The 25,771-nt window shown below is 47.2% G+C and overlaps 1 protein-coding gene across 1 annotated transcript in view; it reads right to left on the bottom strand.

The window, feature by feature from the left end:
- Positions 1-25,771, bottom strand: part of LOC149337640 (ATP-binding cassette sub-family C member 3-like) — a 245,206-nt gene that overhangs the window by 176,373 nt on the left and 43,062 nt on the right. Inside the window, exons 3-7 of the mRNA XM_089553472.1 lie at positions 25,266-25,400; positions 23,386-23,526; positions 15,284-15,415; positions 11,566-11,627; positions 6,414-6,524 (exon numbers count right to left, since the gene is read on the bottom strand). Of these exons, the coding sequence (XP_089409598.1) occupies positions 6,414-6,524; positions 11,566-11,627; positions 15,284-15,415; positions 23,386-23,526; positions 25,266-25,400 (581 nt within the window). The remainder of the gene's footprint in view (positions 1-6,413; positions 6,525-11,565; positions 11,628-15,283; positions 15,416-23,385; positions 23,527-25,265; positions 25,401-25,771) is intronic.

Here is a 25,771-nt window from a genome sequence, read left to right as displayed (position 1 = left end):
ACCATTGCCGAAGTGTTCAACCTGTGTCAGAGCTACGATGAGCTCCGCAGGCAGCGCATTCTGGTGCTACCACCTTCCGTGCAGCCTGACTCGCTTTCCAGCCTCGCCGTGACAACCTCCCACAGCTCGCTGCTTGACCAGATAAAAGACTTTGTACGTGAGGAGGTGGCTCGACAGCTGTCACTTCTTCACGGCGTGCAGGGGCCTCCCTCCAACCTGGATCCGACCCTACAAACGGTGATTCGCGAGCAAGTGACCGAAGCGCTACCACCTGTTCGTCCGCCGGTTCCCGCTGCAGCGCCGCTCACATACGCCGACGCCGTCCGAAAACCAAGAGCCGAGCCGTTTGTCCCGTATTATCCTCCGACGCCGCCGCCTGCCTTTCCAACCCGACCACCTCCTGCTCGTGTCAACCCTTGGCGCACCCGTGACAACCGTCCTATTTGCTATGCATGTGGTGTCCCTGGCCACGTTGAGCGCCTGTGCCGACGCCGTGTGCCACCACCCGTGGATGACCCCAGAACCTACGTCTACGCGGCACCACAGCCCCCGCCACGTCCGTCGGCCGCCGAACAGCTTGATGCCTCCGATCGCCGCCCGTATTCTCGCCGCCGTTCGCCATCCCCGCGGCGCCGTTCTGTTTCGCCACTGCGTCCTCATTCCCCTATGCGCCAGGAAAACTAGTTGCCGCAGTTCCCGAGGCAAGAACTGCGTATTCGGCGACAAGTTCAAGGCCTCGTTTGTCCCCAGCGAATGTGCTCGACGTTTCTGTGGAGGGCCACACCGCCTTGGCGCTTGTTGATACTGGCGCTGCTGTTTCTGTGGTGAATGAGAAACTGTGCCGAAAACTTCGCAAAGTGACGACGCCGTTATCCGGATTTTCGCTTCATACAGCTAATTCACAGCACATCTCGCCTTCAGCCGCCTGCACAGCCAGGGTCATCATTTACGGTTCCTTATATACTGTTGAATTCGTCGTTCTCTCATCGTGCTCGCATGACATTATTTTAGGTTGGGACTTTCTTTCCCAACATGAGGCCCTCATCGACTGCGCTCGTGCCGAGCTCGAACTTCTTCCGTGCAGTGCTACCTCGCCTGATACGTCATCTTCGTGGGGCAAACTGTCTGTGGCTGACGACATCGAGATTCCTCCGTGCTCATCTGTTCCTGTCCCTGTCTCCTGCCTCACCGCATCTGACGGCGCTGTCGTCTTTACACCATCCGACGTCTTCATCTCTCGACACGGTCTGCCTCTGCCATTCGCTCTGCTCACTGTTCAAGACGGCTGCAGCCTCATCCCGATTGCTACTAATTCTCTTACTTTGCCCGCATCTCCCGCTGTGGCCACAGACGATGCCTTTGCCGATTCCGTCGACGCCAGTCTTGCCACACCGCAACGCGCCCAACTACTTCACCTACTGAACCAGTTTCGCTCTTCTTTCGACGTGGCTCAAAACCGACTCGGCCGCACGTCTACCGTGACCCATGAGATCGACACCGGAGCCCACTTGCCGCTTCGTCAACGCCCGTACCGAGTTTCGGCAGCCGAACGCCAGATTATCAACACTCAGGTGGACGACATGCTTCAGCGAGGCGTCATTCAACCATCCAGTAGTCCATGGGCCTCTCCTGTGGTTCTAGTGAAGAAAAAAGATGACACAATACGATTTTGCGTCGATTATCGGCGGCTTAACAAGATCACCCGCAAAGACGTTTACCCGCTGCCGCGAATCAATGACGCCCTTGACTGCCTCCAAGGCGCGGAGTTCTTTTCTTCTTTAGACCTGCGTTCGGGGTATTGGCAGGTCCCTGTGGCCGAGGCTGACCGTGCCAAGACTGCATTTGTTACACCAGATGGCCTGTACGAATTTACCGTCATGCCTTTCGGCCTTTGTAATGCCCCAGCGACTTTCGAGCGAATGATGGACTCCATTTTACGCGGCCTGAAGTGGACCACGTGCCTGTGCTACTTAGATGACATTGTCGTCTTCGCGCCTGATTTTGAGACGCACCTTCACCGCTTGGAGCACGTGTTGACATGTTTAACTGCCGCGGGGCTCCAACTTAATCTCAAAAAGTGTCGCTTTGGCGCCCGCCAACTGACAATTTTAGGTCACGTCGTCTCTAAGGACGGCGTGCTTCCTGACCCAGCCAAACTTCGTGCCGTCGCTGAGTTCCCCAAGCCGTCGACTCAGAAGGAACTTCGCAGCTTTCTCGGCCTGTGTTCTTATTTCCGACGTTTCGTCCGAAATTTTGCCTCTATCATCGCACCACTTACGAAACTTCTTCGGGGCGCCAACAACCTGTCCGATTGGTCACCTGACTGCGACGACGCCTTCATCACCTTACGCCGGCTGCACACAGCGCCTCCCATTTTACGCCACTTCGACCCCACTGCTCCCACTGAAATTCACACCGATGCCAGTGGCGTTGGCCTCGGCGCTGTCCTTACGCAACGTAAACCCGGATTTCCCGAGTATGTCGTTGCCTACGCGAGCCGTGCACTGACAAAAGCGGAATCCAACTACTCAGTAACCGAGAAGGAATGCTTGGCGATTGTTTGGGCGATCGGAAAGTTTCGCCCTTACGTTTATGGCCGCCCTTTCGATATCGTCACGGACCATCATTCCCTGTGCTGGCTGGCCTCCTTGAAAGACCCTACAGGCCGCCTCGCTCGCTGGGCCCTACGCCTACAGGAGTATGATATCCGTGTCATCTATCGCTCCGGCCGAAAACATAACGACGCCGACGCATTGTCCCGCTCTCCACTGCCGCCAGACGTTGTCTGCCACTCGCCAACCGGTTGCGCTTCGCTGTCGTTTTCAACAGATACCATGGGCAGCGAGCAAAATAAGGACCCCTGGATATCTTCGCTTGTACGTTTTCTCTCAAATTCCTCGGCGGCACCCGTGCCTCGTGCCCTCCGCCGCCAGGCTGCTCACTTCGCCATTCGTGATGGTCTATTGTACCGCCGCAACTACGTCCCTACCGGCAGGAAGTGGTTGCTTGTCGTCCCTGCCCATCTGCGGTCGACATTCTGCGCCCTATTTCACAACGACCCGCAGTCTGCTCATGCCGGCGCCTTTAAAACATACACGCGACTCCGTCTCCGCTATTATTGGCGCGGTATGTCCACCTACGTCCGCAAATACGTCCGCTCGTGCCCTGACTGTCAACGTCGCAAGCCGGCTCCTCACCACTCAGTCGGCCAGATGCAGCCTCTCCCTTGCCCTTTCCGTCCTTTTGACAGAGTTGGAATTGACCTCTACGGCCCCCTTCCTTACACTGCTGCTGGCAACCGCTGGGTTATTGTAGCCGTCGACCACCTCACGCGTTACGCTGAAACCGCGGCTCTTCCTGCTGCTACGGCACCACACGTTGCCTCTTTCATCTTGCATCACTTCATTCTTCGCCATGGAGCGCTCCGAGAACTGCTGAGCGACCGTGGGCGCGTTTTTCTGTCCGAGGTCGTGGAATCTCTTCTCAAACAGTGTAAGATCACTCACCATACCGCCACGGCCTACCATCCTCAGACTAACGGTTTGACGGAACGGTTTAACCGCACCTTGGGCGATATGCTGTCGATGTACGTGTCTTCCGACCACTCCGACTGGGACAGGATCCTGCCGTTCATCACCTACGCCTACAACACCGCCACGCAGACCACCACCGGCTTCTCGCCATTTTTTCTCCTCTACGGGCGCGAACCTTCCTCACCACTCGACACAGTACTTCCTTACCGGCCCGACGTGTCCGAGTGCACCACTCTTTCGGAGGCGTCCAAGCATGCCGAGGAGTGCCGTCAGCTCGCTCGGTCGTTAACATCCGGCGAGCAGGGGCGTCAAAAATTCCGTTTCGACACAAGCCACACTGATGACAGTTTTCTACCCGGCTCTCTCGTCTGGCTTCACGTGCCGTCTACCTCACCTGGCCTTTTGTCCAAACTTCTCCCCAAGTACCACGGACCTTACCGCATCGTAGAGCGCACTTCCCCGGTTAACTACATTGTCGACCCGGTGACACCCTCCACGGATCAACGCCGACGCAGCCGCGAGACTGTTCATGTGTCACGCCTGAAGCCGTCCTATGACCCGTGTGTGTTATCGTCTCCCTGACACGCCAGGATGGCTTCGCCTTCAGCCCGGGGGTGATTGTAAAGAGGAAGATGAGCAGCGGCAGCCGCCGCTCCGCTAGCGCGCGGCGCGAGATCGCTGGCTGGATGACCGAAGCTCGGACCGGCATTTTGGCTATCTGTCGCTAAGTTCCTTTCCCCGGAAATCCTGCTACAATTCATTCATTCATTCATTCATTCATTTCCTTCAAAGCCGCTTGCAATAACTTTAGCGGAGCATGACACTAAACATTTTTCTTCAATAAAGTCAAACATTTTTATTTTGTAAGCTGGTTCTTTCACCACAAAAATAAACACAATCCGCCGTTATGAACCATGGCAGCTCAAGAAGTAAAGCAGTATATTCTCGTCATCTGTAAGAAGAGGCTCTGTGAGCCGAATACAATACCTAACAATACAAGTGGGGTCTTTAAAATGCCCTCCCGTGTGTGTATGTTTCTTTGTTTTACTTCATGGCTTGAAGTCCATTTTCCTCGGTCATCGATGTGTGGAATAGGCTTGATTTATTGGTTTATTGGAGTTTAGCGTCCCGAAGCAACTCAGGCTATGAGGGACGCGGCAGTGAAGGGCACCGGAAATTTCGACCAATTGGGCTTCTTTAACGTGCACTGATATCGCACAGCACACGGGCCTCTAGAATTTCGCCTCCATCGAAATTCGGCCGCCGCGGCTGGGATCGAACCCGCGTCTTTCGGGTCAGCAGCCGTGCGCCGTAACCACTGAGCCACCACGGCGGGGCGATGTGTGGAATAGGTTCTGACCCAATAGACTTTTTGATGAACTGTGGTGCACTTCCGTTTGACTCCTGCATGCTAATGCGCTTTAGGACGACCCTCTATGATGCCGATATCGCCACGGCGATCACCGCAGGTGACGTGCACCTGCGAGACCACCAGTACATGGGGCCTTTGTAGCAATAGAGGTATTGTACAGACAGAGAGACTGCAATATCGAGTATTGGGACTACATTCTAAACTCAATATTAAGCTTCAATGGCTCATTCTCCCGTCCGTCCGTCCGTCCGTCCGTCCGGCGTTGCATCCAGCTCCCGGGGTGACTCATCGACGCGCGCAGCTGCCAAAAGGTGACGTCTTCTTCGTCGACAGGTGGAGCTGTCGGCGCGGCGGCATTAAGCGCTACTCCGTTGTCAGTCGGTGTGCGGCAGCTAGTGGAGGAGGATGGCTCCCAAGCGGTGCAATGATTCGCGCCAGGTGATTCGGCTCAGCAGAGGAAGGCTGACACTCCAAACACGAAACGGCGAAAGATCAACGAACGCATGCGTCAGCGGCTTTCGCCTAGGGCACATTAGGCAGCCGAAGTGCCCCATTAGGTTTTTTTTTCTTGTTAAACTTAAGAAAAGAAAATAATAATCATTCTTCCAAGAGTAGCGGTAAGAACAAAAAAAAAACTGTGAGCCATATCTAGTGAACACTTCTTTTACTGCGTAATAGCAATATCTTTATTTTACGTAGCTTCTACCTGCGTATGCAGTGGCAGCTTGCTCCTAACACCGTGAATACATAAAACCATGCTTTAAATGCGAATACGCTCATATTGGAGCGTAAAGGGGGCAACCTGTCCTCTGTCGCATTCACTTTTAGGCGAGAGGTATTCCGCCCAATCTCTGAGGTAAATTCCTGTCACTGTACGTTAATGCGGTAGGCAGCGGAAACCAATGCGCTCTTAATAACATGCGATGTTTTAGCCCTTATGAAGATGTTAACTGAAGTTACAATCTCCTCTTTTCGCTAACGTCAAGACCTTGTGTGCCGCGTTTAAAAGCATGCTCCCATTGCTAGATGCATCGTTACTGTGATTTGCGCTGAGAATATGCCTCCGCTACCAAGAGTAAGCATTCCGCAAATTTAAGGATCGAAATCTGTCCTGAGTTTACATACATACATACAGGAATTTTATTGCAAGATATATAGTATACACAGTACATAGCGTGCGATGCAACTTACCCTGCCTTACTTAGTCTTGTGCAACTTACCCTGCCTCGAAAAGGAAGTACGCTTGAGGGCAGCTTAATTCGTTTTTATTCCTCTATAGGCTTATTCCTGTTTGGAGTGCATTTAAAGCTAGGCTAGCTTAATGCTGCACGCAGCTGAAAGTTTGTTAGTATGACAGTGATATCTGCTGTGACGTACTGAACACATCAACTGCGAACGCCTTATTTTGGATACACACTGCCAGTGTTCGCCTCGTGCGCTTTAAGCCAAATTAAGAGGGCTGTTGCGGGAAACAGAATTTTAAGAAGTCCGTGGCAGGATGAGCTTACCGTTGACGCAGTCGGGATGATAGTGTCGTCACCAGAGGCCTGCATTTGACGCCTCTGCGTAGCAAGGGCAGCTGCACTGCTGGTCGTTTTCGAATTACGTCCGCGAACAACCTAAGGCAAAGTAAGCATAAGAGATCAAACAAGGCGTTCTTAAAAGCAATGAGGACGGGATGTGTACATCGTGAGTTTAATGGACGACCGGGAAAAGCACACAGGCGTTGGAATGCTATGGCGCGAGCTTTCCTGGAAGAAAATGAAAATCGTCAAAAGTGAGGCAAATTTGGATCCATATGTGCCGTTTTTCAACTGGCTAGTATATTAAGACTAAGCATTTTGAAGAGCCGACAAACTAAGCGCAGAAGGCGGGACAACCGGATGCCTCAGAATGCGGCTAAGAGTGCAGGAACTTTTCTTCAAGTGTTTTCTAAGGACTCCCGAGGACATTGAATGAAACCTACAAGGTACTAAAAAAAAAGAAGAATAGAACAAAGGTCCATTCTTTGCTGTCTCTTAGATTAGAGCAAAATTCTAAAGCTGAAGCTGTCTATGGCTAAGATCGTTGAGGTCTTACCGCAGGGGCCTGAGACCCGTTTGAAGGCATTTCATGCACTAAGGAACTAGGGAAAAAACGAACCGCTCTCATTTAGCACAACCACCCTTCCCGTTGCGATTGATATCTGAGTTACTTGACCACAAAAGGACATTTTTAGCATTGTAACGCAAAATATTGCGGAATAGATTATTTTCCTTATATGCTTTTACCTTCCATTTGTGTTCGACAGAAAACCAAAAATATACACGTGTTTTTTCTCAATATATTACTGGAGCTGTTGTTTTATCTTGCTTCATTTTTGCTGAAAATTTGGACCATTCAGTGCGCAGAATTGATCAAAACATTTTGTTTTTTTTTCTCTCAGTCTATTTTTTCATAAAATATTTATCGTCCTTGATTTTCTCGCGATATGCATTCAGATCCGTGAAGGAGATAAAACACAACTGCTATGCGAGGATTACAAACGAGTATAAAGTGCTGGGGAAATATAATGTACTGCAGATGAGCATCTGTGCAATCTTTGCTTTGAAGAGCAACCTATTTATGGAACCATACATCTTAAAACGCGTTTGCGGACAACAACACGCCACGACCTGTGGGCTGCTTTTCTGTCCTGTTCGGCAGCAAAACTCTGTTCAATTGGCTGTTGCTTAAATCGTCTGCACTGTGCAGGCTGTTTCACCCAAGACTTTACACAATTTTTTAAAATAGGCGTTTTGGGTTAGAAGAGAGCTTTCTTCGGCAAATCATTCTCAGCGGCGTAGTACATCAGAATACGGTTAATACGTGCTAACTAGCAAGATGGTTAACTAAGATTGAGCAGTCAACTTTCTAACGATTACCGTTAGGTTTCTTAATATTCGAGAGGCGTGTAGCTCACCCTAAGTAGGAACTATATCAGTATTTAAAATTTCGAACATGCGGTTACCCTAGGCCCTGTGGCCAATCAAATTTTGGCTACATCACGCCAAAATACATGTGTTTTCAAGAAGCCTGCAGACAAAGCAACTTTCCCAGTGCAGGAATCGCCGAAGTAGCCGAAGATTGTTGCGCCACAACGCCGAGGGTAAGCGCGTTTTCGAAATATTAAAAACTGATGTGGATATGATTTACGGTGGGCTAGACGCCTCCCAGCAATTAGGAAGCATAACAGTTAGAGTTAAGAAGTTATTATTACGTTATTATTAATAATTATTAAACAGCCTGCTAGTTAGCGCGTCATAGCTATATTCTGATGTACTACACCACTGGTAATACTATTCCGTAGGTGCCCTGTTTTACCTAAAAAAGCCTCTTTTTATAAATTATGTAAAGTCATAGGTGACACACCCTGTATATTCATATGAATGAACCAACCAGAGGTGTTTATCACTGACTTTGATGGGCCACAATCAGGATTTGCTGTTAGACAAAATCAGGAATCCTGTATGAATGAGTACAAATTGTTGAGCAAAAGATTTATTGGCTGCACATCATAACATTGAAATTCAATTGTCTGTTTAGACTGATAGCTTAAAAATATTGGTTGCGCTTGTGTTTATAGTAGGATACAATCTAAGAAAAACAGCAGTTGCTAACACTCGGCTGTGGTTTGCGGCGTCTGTATTACTCCACTGACCAATCACAACAGTAAACGAAATCAGCTTGTCAATATATGACTGCATTAAACAATTTACGTATCAAAATTCAAGAGCTCATAATTTTTTTTCTTGTGATCAGCTGCTTCTTTACGCAGCAAGAAACGTTTAAGCACCAGTGTACATTTCGTCGTGGTGAAATTCTGTCCTCCGAGGCTGGATGTGGGCGGAGCTTCACTGCAGACTTAAGTTGTATCCGTCTAAATACGTTTAAATTGCCTTTTTGTTATCTGCGTTTAGACCAAGCCTGTATAAAGTAAAAGAGAACATATTGGACCCGCCGCGGTGCCTGAGTGGTTGCGGCGCTTGGCTGCTGACCCGAAAAACGCGGGCTCAATCCCGGCCGCGGCAGCCGAATTTCGATGAAGGAGAAATTCTAGAGGCCCGTGTACTGTGCGATGTAAGTGCAGTTTAAAAAACCCCTGGTGGTTGAAATTTCCGGAGCCCTTCAGTACGGCGTCCCTCATAGCCTGAGTTGCTTTGGGACGTTAAACGCCAATAAACCAATACACCAAGAACACATTGCACTCCAATTTTCACCCAAATCACTCAAATTTGACAAAATTACTAATAAAAATTAAAATGACCTAATCACTCTATTTGGTCGAGCTGGCACAATACATTAGGCTCTAGTAGCAAACAATACTGATAGGAATGATTGACTAAAAACAGTATTTAGTACTATCGTACCGTAGCTGGTTCCACGCTGTTTTGACTTGCCGTTATAGAATGCTTTTATCAGTCACGAACGACACTGTTCTACTTTTCGGACATGTGAGACCATAAAAATTTCCCACATTTAGGTTTTGTGTGTATTGTCATGCCCCACTGCACATGAAATTTTACAGCCTTCGATCTAAGCGCTACAGCAGAAATCAGGATATTTTCATTGAATTAAATAAAACACCCTGACGAAAAGCGGGCAAAGCATGATTTTTCTCAAAATTGTGGACTCCCAGGTTGATAAACAAATTGACCAGACCGGCTGTTTTTGGCATCAGCATTTCATGTGCGTACGAGAGAAAACAGAAACATCTCAGAAGGGCGAGTTTGGCTACGCTGCCCGCCTCCGCAAGTCAACTCTGCTGAAGCCATTCCCCGTCTGCTTTTTCTACCCTGGTACGCCAAAGAAGGCCCCACGTGTAATCTGAGAACTGGCTCGGGGTGACTAAACGCGCTATAGGCTCTCATGTCGTGCCGCATATCTACTCCGGACGATCAGACTCTGCTTCAACGTGACTTAAACCTCATAGAAACCTGGTGTACATCATGGCTTATGCAACTGAACATCTCCAAATGTAAGCTCATGCATGTATCGAGAAAGCGAAATAACCTCAGTTGTTCGTATTCATTAAGTTCCACACCACTCTCCGAAACAGAATCATACAGGTATCTTGGAATCATCATTAACAACAAATTAACCTGGTCTGAGCACTTTGCAAAACTTTGTACAGATTCTTCCAAGATGCTTGGGTTTATCCGACGATCCCTTGCTTTTTCCCCCCATTGTGTCCGACAACTCGCCTAAGTAACGTTCATCCGTTCCAAACTAGAATTGCCTCGCTGATCTGGAATCCCCATCAGAAATATCTAATCGACCAGCTTGAAGCCATCCAAAATAGCGCGGCTCGTTTTATCACATCGCAGTACGGCATACAACACAGTGTAACTCTTATCAAGGCATCCTTTGACCTGCAACCTCTGGTACCTCGGCGTAAAATTTCACAGCTTTGCTTATTTCACAAATTGTACTACACCTTCCCACAACTAAGAAACTGTATTGCACCCGCCGCTTCGCACCTCACGTCGACTTTTTAAGTCTCAGTTTGCAGCTCATACACGTCTCCACAAACTCATTTAATAAATCTTTTTTATCTAGTTACATAACACTGTGGAATGACCTACCCGATTTCATAGTTACTAAAATAGAGCCCAATAAATTCAGGCAGTTATTAGCAGCACATTTCAAGGGCTGAGTTAATTTGTCGTGTTTTTGAATGTGTGCATGTGTGTTTCTTATCTATCTCCGAGTTGTTCTTGAGCTGCTGTGTCTTTCTTATATTAATACTTTTGAAAATGTTGAGGTTGACCATGAATCCGACATTTTGTATTTCTTGTTGATGTTACCGACCACTGTATTATGTAACGACTGCTCCCCCCTCCCCCCTTATGTAATGCCCCATGCCAAGGGCCCTAAAGGGTAAATAAATGATGATAAATGATGGTGGTGATTTTGTGTTTGTAATTTTTTTGCGATTAAGCGTCGAGCTCCCATGTCGAAGACATAATGCTTGAAATCTTTTTTTCGCATCGTACGCACAAGACAGCCGAGCAGCTTTCCTTGCAGAATTGGCGCCGCCTTTAAATTCTTCCCACTGCAAGTTCACTTCTGTTGGTGACAAATAAAATGACCATATTGCGCTATCCTTCTTCGATCATTTTCTGCTGATTTCTTTCGTAGGAAATTAGCAAGAAACGAATAAGGGGCCTCCATTATTCTGCTGTCCATTGTCCTAGTCGAGCCTCAGTTACTCTCCTGCTACCGCGTAGACGTGTAGCGTTCCAACATAAAGCTGCCTCTTGCCAACTAATTGTGCTACGAAGAGGATCATAGTCGCCAAGTGCGAAAGAACGTACGCAAAGTTTCAAATTTTGATCACTCTTAAAATTTCCCTTTTGAACCGGTACATCGTGGAGATTAAAAAAAAAAAAAAACCTAGTAATACAAGGGCGTAACTGGCAAACAAGCGGTGCAGCTGTGTGACGAGGAGAGTAGCAGCCAGTTTTGAAGGTTTCGGCTATTCATGAAAAGGAAGTTTTGGTCTTCGCCTCGATGAGCGCGCGCTGCACACACAGACGCACGATGGTGGGTCTGCATATATCTGTGGCTCATTAAAAGCACCGCTCTGAAGCTTTCTAGGTTTTTGAGAGCCTGGGAATCGAGACATAAGGCCGTACTCACGGAAAGAAAGGCGTGACGATTTGGCGACCAAGCAGGGACGATGTGTCCTCTTCTATCAATTCCTGCAATGTCAGGAAAAACACTTTGGGTTTCGGCTCCACCCAGCCCAGTTTGATACATAGCGATTTTAAAACCCTTGTGGTACAATGTTGCATACGGCTTCTAATACGTAGCGATTATTTCACCATGGAAACATATTCTCTAAAAAAGAAAAACTTTTACAGAAAACCACTGGCTAGAGAAATACGCTGAAAAATAAAATTCACGCGGTTACCAGGAATTTCATTATATATTTAGGCATCGGTGGCGTCAGAAGATATAATTAATTTTTTTTCTATTTTATTTTAAATTTATTTCGAATTCAATTCGTTCTATAGTGTCACGAGGATGGGAAGCAATTTCTCACTAAGCTTTAAACTGAGTTTTCAAAACAACTTCAGCTGTACTTTTATTACTTTCTTTGTAGTGCAAGTGCTTGACACCTGGGTTTCCATTAAATCTTCTCTTCCCACTAGCGTCAACGAGTCAGTGCTCTGTGGACTTGTAACAGTCAGTTATACTGTTATGGTTTGTAGCGCGACTATATCAAGGAGCAGTCGATAAAAGTTGGATAAGGAAAAAACAAAGAAGTGATAATTTATCTGGGTTCTTAAGGACCGCGTCTCATAACCAAAGCCTTTGTTAACAAACTGAAATGCGAATTGACGGCGAATTTACAGACCCAGTTAAGTTGAAGCACTGGTCATCCTGGTCACGGCACCAGTTAAGTTTCTCCGGATCGTCGTCGGAATGGCCGGTTCGTCTATGATCGTACCTGGTTGCAGTTCGAAGGGCACTTCGCGCCTTCGTCCACTCGTCCGGCGACACGTTGCTGGTTGGGGCAGCAACTCCAAACTTCTTGAGAAGTAAAACTTGTTTATTATTGCGAAGCATTACTGCTTTCGCTACCACCTCAGCCCGTGCCGTGCCGCAGCCGCATAGCCACGCTTGACCTTTCGCGTGACCTCACTGCGTGACGTCATACCATCTGTGTAAAAACGGGGCCCCATCTCACGCCGTCGTCTTGCGCGGCGCATAGCCATGGCCTGACTCCCGCTCCTCTCACCAGGGGCGCTGCGCGCTATGTGACGCCTTACCATCTGTGTAAAAACGGGGCCCCATCTCACGCCGTCGTCTTGCGCGGCGCATAGCCACGGCCTGACTCCCGCTCCTTTCAACAGGGGCGCTGCGCGCTATGTGACGTCATACCATCTGCTTAAAAACGGGGCCCCATCTCACGCCGTTGCCTTGCGCGGCGCATAGCCACGGCCGCGGCCTGACTGCGCTCTTCTCGTGAAGCCCATGAGATGTCGCCTCCAGCCTATACGCTTTGGCAGGTTGCAAAGAGAAAAAACCAGCGAGCTACGGAGACAGAAGAAGAACGGCAGCAGAACCACGTATTTTTCGCAATTACCAGGCTTAACCAAGCTAAGCCACAGCCAATTTTTGAAGACGGGACCAAATAGAAGAACTTAGAGAAAAGGGCGGTTCAAAAAAATGCTTTTTAAAAGAAGGGCTGTAGAAAAGCGGCCGAGACTGAGACTCGGTGCGCTCCTTCCTGCTATTTTGTTGCAGCGGGTTTTAATACCTTCGATAATTGGGCGGAGCTTTTTTAAATCTGCTGTCGCCTAATTTCAACCAATACTGCTGCCACGGCACTGCAGATACAAGTGGGCGGGGCCCAGTGTTCGCCAGAGCCCGACTCGGCGGACCGCGCACTTTCCCTGGAACTTTAGCACTTTTCGAGGCGCTTAGCGCGACAGTCGGGTGGTTTCAGAAGGCGCCGACCTTACTGACACCCACCCCTTGACAGCTAATCTCTTCTCAATGGGAAACGGTCGTCAGCCCCATGGTCCCCTTTTCCCGCGGTCGAAGCGCGCGCCGCCCTGTCATCATGTCAACCCCTCCCCACTTCAGACGGACATGGTAGGGGGGAATTAGCTACTGGCGCCGTAGGCTTGTACCTTAACAGACCCCCTTATGGACGCACCTGAGACGACTTGTGTCTTTTTGTGTAGCGATAATAATTATTTCCCTCGGTAACCTAGTAAAGTCGAGCCCGGATATATCAAAAAGAATATTCCTAAATATTGGCACTGTCGAGCACACAGATTACCGCCTTGAAAATTCGGTGTGCAGATAGTTTCGCACTATATCTAACTGCAATTTCGGCGGTCGTTCCAACGGCGCGCCGCGGCGCTTCGCGTGGCGCTTTTGACGGCGCCCATTGGTCACTTTTCTCACGTGTTCACGGTTCGGCTGCTCAGCCTTGGATACCTGCTTGCAGCAGTATAACTGAGAAACCGCGCGACAAAGTCAATGCTATGAGCGCAAGAGGGTGATTGTCGGACTTTTGTGGTCCTTTCCAAGCCATGTAACTGCCATGTGATGAAGCCAAGTGTACAAACTAAAGCCTAGTGGCAGCCCTCGTCTAGAGTGCTTTGTTCGCTTCTCTGCCGAAGGCGTTGCGGATGCCAAATGCACCCCACTCATTTTTCATGAGAGAATATTAAATGCATTTCATCGTGAATTGACCACAGGAAAAGCCATCTTACGATAAGCAGTGGCTTGTTTATTTATTTTTATTTTATTAATTTTTACATACTGCAGCCCCTATTGCAGGAGTGGGGTTAACAATTTGGAAAAATGGCAATGTACAGTACACATACAAAAAGATTACATCTAACATGGTTGAATACATAGCGCGAACAATGTGTAGGCAGTAACTAATAAATTGAGGCAATGTAGTACAATGAACACAACACAACGAAAACATCATGTTTCACCCATAGCTGTTAAAAATGAGTTTAATGGAAGAGACAGCGCTATGCCAGGAATTAAGTTCCAATGTTCAATAGTACGAGCAAAAAAGCTGTGTTTCAAATTATTAGTATGGGCGAAGTATGACTTCGTGCCCTCCATTAACGCTTCGATGCGAAGCAGGTAAGGCATAAAAACTCCTAGCGAGGGGTGCGCTGTTAGCACGCCAGACGGTTGTACGCCTCACCACTCGCTATATGTTACTAGGCCTCACCAGTCGAAGCCGTCCGCTGCACACCTCTGGAGCAAGCGCGTCACTGCCATGTATGGATGCCATATATTCTTGCTTCTTGATTATACATAAACTTATCGATACCCATTCTTATTCATGAAATTATCTGTATATCAAATTATTTTGCGAACTCCTTCGAGTTCAGTGCATCCAGGCTTAAAAGTTGCCGATTTCATCTCCGTATCTAACACCGTCGAAATTACGAAACGCATTACACCGCGCTTGCCGCACAAAATACCATGCTTAAATCTTATGCGAGAAATAGAAAATATTTTTGCCTTCGCTCAACCTGACGTTATTGTGTTTTGACGTTAAAAAATCAAATCATACTAAACGATGGAGCGGCGTGAATGAGATATACGTGGGTGAAAATAATGAAGGTATACCAGAGGCCCTAATCCTCACTGAATTTACGTTCCAATCAGCGCTGACCTTCACGTTGGTGCAGTGACACAAGAAACCTTTAAAACCCTTGAAACTAAATATAGTAGGAATTTTTGCTGTCGGTTTCCAACAAACGGCCCATCCGTTTGATCTCCGGCGATGGGGTTTCCACTGTGGAAATCTTCGGAAGTTATGGAGCCTTCAAAACAACAGGCGCCAAGGTTGACGTAAAGTATGACTGACCTGAGGTCGAGGGCTCTTGATGACCAGATCTTCAAGTTGAGAAAGTAAAAAGCAACCGATCACAGAAGCCGCTACGAGGACACTCATTAAAACAGACGTTGCACGAAGCTCTCTCTCTGACATCGTTATGAACTGGAAAGAAACAAAATGTGGTGATTGCATGCGCTGAATTTCATTTCCGCTTACTCTGTGCTTTTGTAACAAAAGTAATAACTAAAAAATATAGCTGACCAAACATTGATGCTCCTCGAGCTCAAACTAGCCACCCCACAAAAGACAGAAGATTAATGAAAGGTTTTCAAAGGGACACAGGAGAAATGCATGAAACTTGACTCATTGTGCAAACCGGGTGTTTGGCTCTTGGCGCCTATGTTAAGGATAGATTCGGCGCAAAAGACTCATTTATTGCTTGAGAATCAGGTTAAAAACTAGAACATTTTATTTTTCGCCACTCCATTCAAACTCATAATGACTAAACCAAAAAGTGATCACTGGTTATCTCTTTAGAAGTAAACGGGGACGGAAGTCTAGCCTCAAAGATCCCGTCGAAATGCCCGTTCACGTCACCGCAGTGTGTCTGTAAAGTTGTCAAGGTAACGACGTTTGTATCTCATTTTTCTTTCCTTATCTAAGTAAGGAAAGCTCTTGCTTTCAGCGAAAGTGGGCCTCTGTCTCTAACCATAGCATTTCATGCCTGCATGCGATCTTCAGTATGTTTCAGTTCCTGTCTACATGAATGCTTCATTCTGCAGTTCACAGGGCGGTTCTCACGGTTCTGGAAAAGTCACTTCGACAACCTTAGAGGCGCCCATTTACGCAGTTTAAGTCGACTACCAGCCACCCAGAGGATTAATTTTCAGTACCGTCAGTACCAAAGGCATTTCAGCGAAGAGTGGGCTACATGGAAACAAAACAAATGAACAGGATACAGGGAATGTTGTTCGAGCGTGCATTCAACTTCCTTAATAATTAACAAAGTAAGCTAAAGCGTCCAGAACTCATTTTTCTCTAATGGTCGCTACATAGAGTGGAAGGCGGTCCGACTAGATAGAAGTCCGAGCTGGTTAAGGCTCATAAGAACGCTGATATGGGATTCTGGGATGCGCTTGCGACGATGATCAATGCGAGAGGAATTCTACCTATCCTGGTGGTGAAACGAACCCCTTCCTCAAGGCCGAAACGGAGAGAAGTGCTAGAATGCGGACGTTAACAGTGTTAGAACCCACTATAGCGGATTAGTGGCTGTGGCCATCGCCTGGTTAGCCCAAGGATGCAAGATCGAATCCCGCACTCAGCTGTTGCATTACTGTGGACGCGAAACGTGAAAACGCCCATCTGCTGTGCGTTGTCTGTGTGCGGTAATGTATCCCAGGTCGTCTAACTGAACACGCAGCCTTTCACTATCACGTCTCTCACAGGGCTTATCGTACCGTTCGATACCATACCATACCGTACCGTACCGTACCGTACCGTACCCATACCATACCGTAACATACCATACCATAAAACCGCACAGCATAGCATAGCATAGCATAGCATAGCGTAGCATAGCATAGCGTAGCGTAGCATAGCGTAGCATAGCATAGCATACCATACCATACCATACGATACCATACCATACCATAACATAGCGTGCCATGCAGTACCATACTATACCACACCATTATCTACCATACAATAGCATAAAATACCACACAGTACCATATGGTACCTTACTGTACCAGGAACTTAAGGACCAATAAATATTAATTACAGCTGTTACTTTGGAGAAGTCATTAACCGGAATATTCCAGTGCGAGAGGAGAACTGGCAGTAAGGTCACTGAATAAATAAAAAAAATATGCGTGCAATACCGAGGTGGAGTGGCAGCTGCTTATTGAAATGTTGTTGTGCAGAGGCTTTACCAGACTAATGTGTGCTTAAAAAGAGTTTTCTCGCCCCCTTCTTGCACGGAGAAAAGCCGACGGTGCTGACAGCATAACATGACGCGAAAACTGCATTTAAGGAGCCCGGGTGCATTTTTTATTAAGAGGCTTTGCTTCGCTTTCATGTTCACGTTCACTCCACCAGGATAATTCTGCGGCAGAAATTTTTCCAGTGCATTTCATGGGAGCTGGCTCACCGGGAATCAACATTTACTTTCACTATCTTTCCATGTTTTCTTCCCGTCTTGTGATTTGAAGTGCGCTCCGAGCCTAGAGCTTCCTGACTGGCGCTATCCACAGAAACGTTGTTGTAGATGTAATCAGGTCAGCATTTTTTTTCGTAATCAATACGAGTCTTACATCCAAGGTAAAAGAAGTCTGCATTTGTCTTTCTGCAGCCTCGGGGAGAGGACAAAAGTACCACCCATCCGCTGGTTCCCAACCAGCCCGATAGCTAAAGGGCTGCCCATCATCATCATCATCATCATCATAATCGTCAACCTGACTACACCCACTGCAGGGCAAAGGCCTCTCCCGTGTATCGCCAATCAACCCTGTCCTTTTTCCATCTGCGGCCACCGTATCCCCGCCAACTTCTTAAAGGTGCCCTGAACGTAATCTGAACTCGCCTTTTTGCCATGGGAACTCGATCTAAACGTTCCGAGCATTCTTAGAAAGACATGCTTTGCGCAAGAAGCGTACTGGCGCTAGAAGACAGAGGCAACACATACAAGACTGAACTGGTGCCAACTTCCAATTAAGTTTATTTATGGAAAAAAACCGCTTAATAACCACACGAGCAGGCAAAAAGATAAAAGCAAAATAGATACAGGGTGATTAAACAAAGACAGACGTGCCAAAAGGACAAAAGCAGTGATTATACGCTGCGGATGGTGATTATTTTTGCACTGCCTAACCATTATTACTTTGTTCGAGGTGCAAACGCGTGACCGCTTGCAGGGAGCAGAAAGCACCACATTGATCTTATACCTGCTGGCCACTTTCTTCGGGTTGTGCGAAAGCCGATGAATATAGGGAATCGCCACCGTGGGTTGTTTTTTTTTTATCCTTGATTTTTTTACCCTGTTCACCCTTCAACGTCCGCTTGCGCTTCTTCACCAGGTCCTCACTAATACTAGTGATGAGGTGTTCTGGATGCCTGGCTTGATGAATGCGTTCAGCTTGCGCATCAAAGCTGTGTGCCACCTCATGCTCACAGGATTTATCCAATGCTGCATTCAGGCATGTCGCAGCGATTCCCGGCTTGATTAGCCTGGAATGTGCACTACTAAAAGGCAGTAGCTCTTTGCACGATCTGGGGTTGTAGGACCAACAAACATTGCAGTCCTGCGTAAACACAAGTCTGAAGTCAAGAAACTGCAGGCTGTTGTTGTCGGGAACTAAAAACGTGAAAAGAAGACCTTTAGATTCACTGCTGAAAATGGTTTGGTTTATTGGGGTTTAACGTCCCGAAGCAACTAAGGCTATGAGGGACACCGTAGTGAAGGGCTCCGCATCGCACAGCACATCGGCCTCTAGAATTGAAGATGTTGACAATGTCTTCAAAGATGGCGCTTGGTTTTGAACCTACGTGATCGGTTAGCACAATTAGGCAGTCATCCACATATCTGAATACCCCAACAACGTTAGAGGCTAATAAAAGCCGGTCACTAACAAGTTTTTCAACGCACGATAATTAATTGTTCCTCAGTATAGGTGAAATGTGTTTGAAAAAAAAACTGCAGTCGAGGAAAGGTAAAATTCTAAAAGCGTCAAGAAATCATCACTGGTAATACCTGTCTCGTCCTGAAAGGACAGTTCGCCCATGCATGCGATCTTCTCATCGATAGAAATTAACATTTCGGTATGCGGTATGGAATAACACAGGTCAGTAACATCTATCGTAAAAGCCGACTGTGCTCGAGGCAACCCAATTCTAAGTTCTTGAACTACCTCATTAGAGCTGCGGATAAGAAAGGGGTCGTCGAGAGGTAGGGGCTTTAAATGTCGCTGAAGAAAACGGCCTTCGCAGAGCTGCCAGGACCCTTTCTCTGAAACAATCGTGCGTAGGCGGCACTCATGCTTATGATACTTGCCCGCAAAGGAAACATCCAGGAACTCCCTGTCAGCATCATTCATCAGTTTCTTGAGCGGATCCAAATTCATATCAGTTAACAACTTTACTGTGATGTTCTTATCCTTGGCTGGATTAAACTTCACTGCTACGAAATGCTCCTGCAGAGCTTCAGCTGCTTTCTCTTTAAATAACTTCTCGGGAAGGACAATAAATCCACCTTCCTTGTCTTGTGTGTTTTGTCCGTCTCTTAGCGCCACCACGCTTCTTGTGCAAACCATGTCATGCTAATGCCAACTAGCTGAAATCAAATTCTTGCTGGAACGTATTCTTAGAAAATTCAAATTTTTGACCTGTGCGGCTGATTGCCCTAATTTAAACAGGATTAACGTCCGGCTTCCGCAATTTTTTTTACAATTCACTCGCCTAACCATATTTCAGATACTTTATCAGCATTCCACCCCCCACGATGACTTCCTTGAAAGCTTCCTGGATATTTCTAAGTGTCATTGCTAAAGAAATACTTTCAAAACATGTGTTTAGCTTGAACGTTTTTAACTTTGGTTACAGAACAGAATCGACTTCCGACAAAAATAAACCTTCACCACTGCATATTTGCGACGTTGTATTTCGTCATCTGTATCGCGGTTTCACAGTTTATGAGGTGTCGAAGAAAGGTAAGCCACGTAATTTGTATTGTGCAGGATCCTATTTGTTATTATAAATGTCAGGCCCCAGTGTGAACAGATTTTGTGAGATGGCACAGATGATTAGAAGGAGTTGATGGGCTACTTAGTACTCGATGATGAGTAGAGAGCGCAAGGCCCAGCGAGAAAAGGACATAAACGTTTGTATGTGAAGCACGTGTGTGTGTGCGCGCATGTGCGTGCCCGTGTGTGTGTGTGTATGTGTGTGCGTGCGTGCTTGCTTGCGTGTGTGTGTGTGTGCGTGTGCGCGCGTGCGTGCTTGCTTGCGCGCGCGCGTGTGTGTGCGTGCGTGCGTGCGTGCGTCTGCGTGCGTGCGTGCGCGCGCGTGTGTGTGTGTGTGTGTGCATGCGTGCATGTTCGTGCCCGTGTGTGTGTGTGGGAGCGCGCGTGAAACATATGTGTTAGTTGCTCTGCTCTTTTGTTGTGCCTTGGTGTCTGCGCAGAGGACTCTTAATTAGGCTGATGACTATGGAACAAAAGTTTCGCTGTTCTTCCACTCCCCCTGTTGTTGTAATGACCCGAAGGTCACAGCTAAAAAATAGAGAAATAAGCCACCGCAGCCACCACCCTCATGCAGCTGTCCCTGTAGTCCAGAGACTGGAAATGGCTTCTCAGCCAATCCTGCTGTTTTTCAAAAAGCTCAGGCAAGCACGTCCGTGACCTTGGCACTCTATCCGACACGTCCCGATGAGCGAGATACAGCTGGAGCCACGCACAGTGCCGCCAGCTGTGGTATATTTTTTGGGGGGAATGTTCGAATATCCTGGCAGCTGCGTGAGAGTTAATGGGGTCGTGTTTACGCATGCAACTTTGGCTTGAAAGGCGACTCATGAGCAGATGTACGGCGTACGGGGGGAGTAAAAGAGTCAAAAAAGGATAGCACATTTTATACACCCCCCGAGACGGAATAACAACGCGTGGCGCTGCAGTACAAGAACACACCGATAACAAGAGTGCTAGGCCCTTCCCACAATTCAATCAAAGGGGAGTACAGCGGACAGTAATAGCCTGCTATAGTTGTATTTGTAATTTTTTTTCGCTGAAAGGCTTCTTACGACAGAACTAATAAAATGCACATCGCTGTTGACGACGACTGTTCTAAAAGAAATTCCATATGCTGAGTCCTGCACGGTCGACCAACTTCCAAGTTAGCAGAGTGGCACTCCACCGCTTGGTAAGCGGCACGATGACAAAATTTGCTTCGTGAAGACCTCTCCTTCCTGCGAACGTGGCAATGTCCACGCTGTAAAACCGCAGCGCCGCGCTCTGCAATCTCGCCCTTCTTTTTGCCTGCCACTCTCAATAATCTTGCTAAAGTGGTAGCCTTTCTCATTTTCTCAGCTCACTGCTGAGTTTCGCGACATTGCCGGTGACCTCCACAATGCGCCACGGTGATGCGCGGCAATAACTTCTCAAGGTGGTTATCTTTGGTCGGCAGCTCTAGTCAGTGCACTCTTACAAAGCCGGTGATCCCTCCAGTGAAGGAGATATGAGCGTGGTAGTTTACACCAGAACGCCATAAGTTGTGACCCACAATACTCACACGGGATACGCGGTGCTTACTGGAGACGTACGCAATATCGATGCGATCACTTTTTCTGCAAGAAATCTGAATGAAGCGTTTTATGCGCTTATGACTGTGTACGGTTGTACTCGTACTTTTTTCCTTTCTTAATTTTTTTCATGCATTTATGCATATTTTAAAACTGCCGTTTGAATTTACTTTTGTCTGTCGTTTACCATTTTGGTTTTTATTTAACAAGTTTCCCTTCAGCCCCGCTGCTACCATTGTAAGCGGAACTTGGTGCTTGTCCAGCTGCCTTCTTTGCAGCTTTTCCCTCTCATTTTCAACCACAACCTTGTACCTCTTTCTTTGTGGAAATAAATCAAATCAAATAAATCAAACATGATCGCCAAGTTGCAGTCCCCCAAGAAAGCCACGCGCCTTGCTTTTCGCACGCTACGACTAGGACCTGGAGACAGGCGCCGACAACCGAGCGGCAACAGTCACCGTTACAACGTGTAACAAGGGTGCTAGCCCCATGGCAGCCAGGCTAAACAAGAAGTCTGAAAGATCATCTAAAGACTCATGTCACCAAGTGCCATGATTTTACTACACCAAATAACGAAGCTTGGGTCCGACCTAAGCTAGCAGCCCGCCATGCTGTATCTGTATCTTACCGGTATCTTGCTGTATCTTAACGGTACTCACCTATGGGGCAGAAACGTAGAAGCTAACAAAGAGAGTTCAGCTCAAGTTAAGGACAACATAGCGAGCTATGGAAAGTGGAAAGAAGAATGATAGGTGCAAGGTTAAGGGATCGGAAGTGGGCGGAGTGGATGAGCGAACAAACGCTGTTTAATGACATCCTAGTCGAAATTAAGAGGAAAAAATAGACTTTGGCATGGCATGTAATGTGAAGGCAAGATAACCGCTGGTCCTTATGGGCAACGGAGTGGTTTCCCAGAGAAGGCAAGCGTAGCAGGGGTCGGCAGAAAGCTGAGTGGGCGGATGAGATTAAGAAATTTGCGGGAATACGGTGGTCGCAACTGGCGAAGAACAGGGTTAATTGGAGAGACGTGGGAGAGGCCTTTGCTCTGCAGTGGGCGTAGTCAGGATGATTGCAATAATGATGATGAAGATTGAGCCAATCACCATCAAACGTAATCTCCCCGCCAGCCCCTTCCCTTCTCTAACAAGTAAGCCTTAGTGCCAGTCTCATTTTGGTAACGAATTACTCACTTACTCAAAACATCCCTTATACTGAAATGTATTATTTGCTCTCATACCGCAGCTAACTCTTACACATCCATGTTACTCATTCGTAACCGTCTTGTTAATCTTTTTCCACTCGCCACTGTAGGACTTGTGCGAGAAACTGTTCTTCAATAAAACTGAGCAGTGGGCTGTCTGGTTCATCTTGAGAAAAACAGCGATTGCAGACAAAGAACCAGAACGAGAAGGACACACAACTGCGTTGTTGTGTTGTGTGCAGCGCAGTTGTGTGTCCTCTTTCTGGTCCTTTCTCTGCAAGCGATGTTTTTCTCAAGATGTACCCCAACCAACTCGCCCAGCGACACACCTTGCTGTCTGGTTCACCATATTATCGAAACTGGTGACAGTAGCGTGGGTGTCAGTTTGTGGGACAGTATCCATGTTATAAGCCTTGCCAGGTTTCATCCGTCTGCGATCGTGTTTGTGCTGCTTTGCTTTGAGTAACTGTTAGTCTGCCGGTATGCCAGAGGTGCGAAGAAATGCCTGCGCACGTTATATTCAAGCAGGCCACGGAAAGAAACAAGTTCAGGCAGTACGTTAGTGCGTCCGGTTACGTTGTAAAGCTCGAGAATCGGAATGTGTTTCATGAATAATAAAAGCTGCCAAGATGTTGCACGTACTTCCTGTTGGGTTAGAGCTGTGGACTGAAGAAAAGCGTCCAGCACACATCCTGTGGAGAGCAGCCCAAGGAGAGCCGCTGCGAAAGCCGACGGCGGAAGGCATCGCCGCCAGCGACGCCACACAATGGCGGGCAGCAGCACCTGCGATGTGAACGGAGGAAAACTGCGCACGTGAGTGTCTTGAATGACTAAATCTCATTCTTGGTAGCCAAGGACAGTGCAGTTTATTTTTGTGGCTGCAGAATTAGTGCATGGTAGGTGGCGAGTGCAATTGCTGGCATGTGCGCCATTTCTAAATACGAATTACGCAGATTAGAGAAAGGTGTTTGAAAACGACCTCCGTGGGCACTTAATGAATCTTCTCCCGAGAAATATGGGGAAAGCTAGTGCATAGCTATTTGTTTACTTTTTTGTGTATTTTGGTAGTTGGAGCAATGGTACTGTTGTGTGCCGATTGGCGGGACTCTGCTATTTTATTGCTCGTTTGTTGTTCACATAACTGATCTGAGGCGAACTCAGACTGTGCTACGCCATTATCCTCAGCCCCTTTTAGGCAAGCATCTAAGAAACTAATAAAAAAATAAAGTGCAAAATCGTGTAAATTAGTATTGTGGAATCAGCGAACGTAGTGCAAAAGTGCGCTTTTCATCCATGCATAAAAAGAATTATCGCTCTGCATTCTGAGCAGCTGCTGTTTCGCTTTTTAGCCAAGGGCTGTCGATTTTGTTCATCCCGTATGCGTGTCTAATTTCTAACATAGAATTCCAGCGGCGTTCGGAGTAGCACCTGACAGTGCGCCCCTGTCTAGTTCGGCGTGGATCCTATAAAAGCTGTCTAGTTCCGGCTGTTTTCCAGGATGTTGATCAGGTGTCCGTGAAACATTTGGACGTTGGAGCGGGAGATCTAAAAGAAAGAATGGGAGAGGAATCCACGAGCCGTAGAGTTTACTTTTCCGGTAATAAAGGAATACTTAATAGCATGCATCCATCGGCAGCCTTACGGCTGCTGCTGCTGCTGCCAAAAAAAAGCTGTGCAGCCTTCACAGAAACTTCGTAAGCAAAGACAATTTCTCGCTGATCCCGGGTTCGGAACCGGAACAACCGCATGCCCGCGACATTCACTTTACGAACTGAGCCGCATGGCTTCACCTGAGTGGGTTCTAGGGAGTAATTATTCTATTTTTGCAAATGTACTCTTCCTAGGGGATTCGCGTAAAACATTAGATTGACTTGCTTCGTCTTACCCCTGGTATGTGTCTGTAACGGAGTTTCTAATTCTAAAACTTGACAACTTTAATGGTTTGCGAAACTATCTAGGCATGTCATCAGATGCGAATATTTTTGACATGCAGATATTTCACAGTTAGAACGTTAGGTGCTCCATGCGACAGCTCCATGATTCAAATTGTGCGCAAAAGTTGAATGCGATTGTAATTTTTATTTAAAAAAAAATTAATTGTAAGTACAGACAAATGAAACAGGAAGTCCTGAAGATAAATGTATCAACCCACAGAGTCATAGCACTTCCACATTAGCGCTGCTACCAAGAGAAACAAATTAACGCCTTTAACTTACGAGAAGAGAGCGGTGGGATATCATGCCACCTAGAATTCTCACACAGATCTGAATTGGACCTTCGGACGGATTACTCATAGAATAAGTAAAGGTAGGTTGAGTTACAAAGAGGCCTTCATTACTGGTATGAGACGGCGGCAGTGTACAGATGTCTACAAATGCCCAGCCGTAATTTTTAATCTGGGCCACAGCATAACTAGTTTCTACCCTAAAATAGTATCATTCTATGGCGCTGGAGGGGAATTTTGGGCTCATTATAGGCCGCTTTTGCATTGCTTTCCCTGGCACTGAGCAGATCGAACGTACAAGACAGACTGCCATGGCGAAGTCCGACCCCGCTTTCCGGAGCGTGGATGTACTCAGGAATTCGCAGTTCTCGACGCATTCGAGGGCCAAGCCGCACTTCACCAAGACCAAGACACCAGAGACCATCAGCAGCACCTGCGTAGTAGAGGCAGTATGTTTAAATGTCACCATGTGAAAAACAGTGCTGTCAAATAATTTTTAAAGGACTAAAACCAAATAAGAAGCGTTAATAATTTCTTGTGTATGACACAGGCCCCTTGTGTGAACCTACCTGCGGCCCAATGCTGTGATTCCTGCCCGAAGGCCTGCTTTCTAACACGAGAGTGTACAAGCATTTTGAAATGTCTCTTGGGCTACCACTTTGTTATGAGAGAAAAGTAACAAGAACAACATAAATCACTTATGCAGCGGCAGTAGATACATGTAAAGCCTCCGAGCTCTCAAGAACATTAAAGGGACTATGCCATAAATTAATCGAGAGATAGGGACTCCAGCAATCGTCGCCC

The sequence above is a fragment of the Amblyomma mixtum genome, chromosome 7, assembly GCF_055824585.1.
Source record: "Amblyomma mixtum isolate Tamu chromosome 7, ASM5582458v1, whole genome shotgun sequence".
Classification (NCBI taxonomy): Eukaryota; Metazoa; Arthropoda; class Arachnida; order Ixodida; family Ixodidae; genus Amblyomma; species Amblyomma mixtum.
This window is presented reverse-complemented; position numbering and strand designations above follow the sequence as displayed.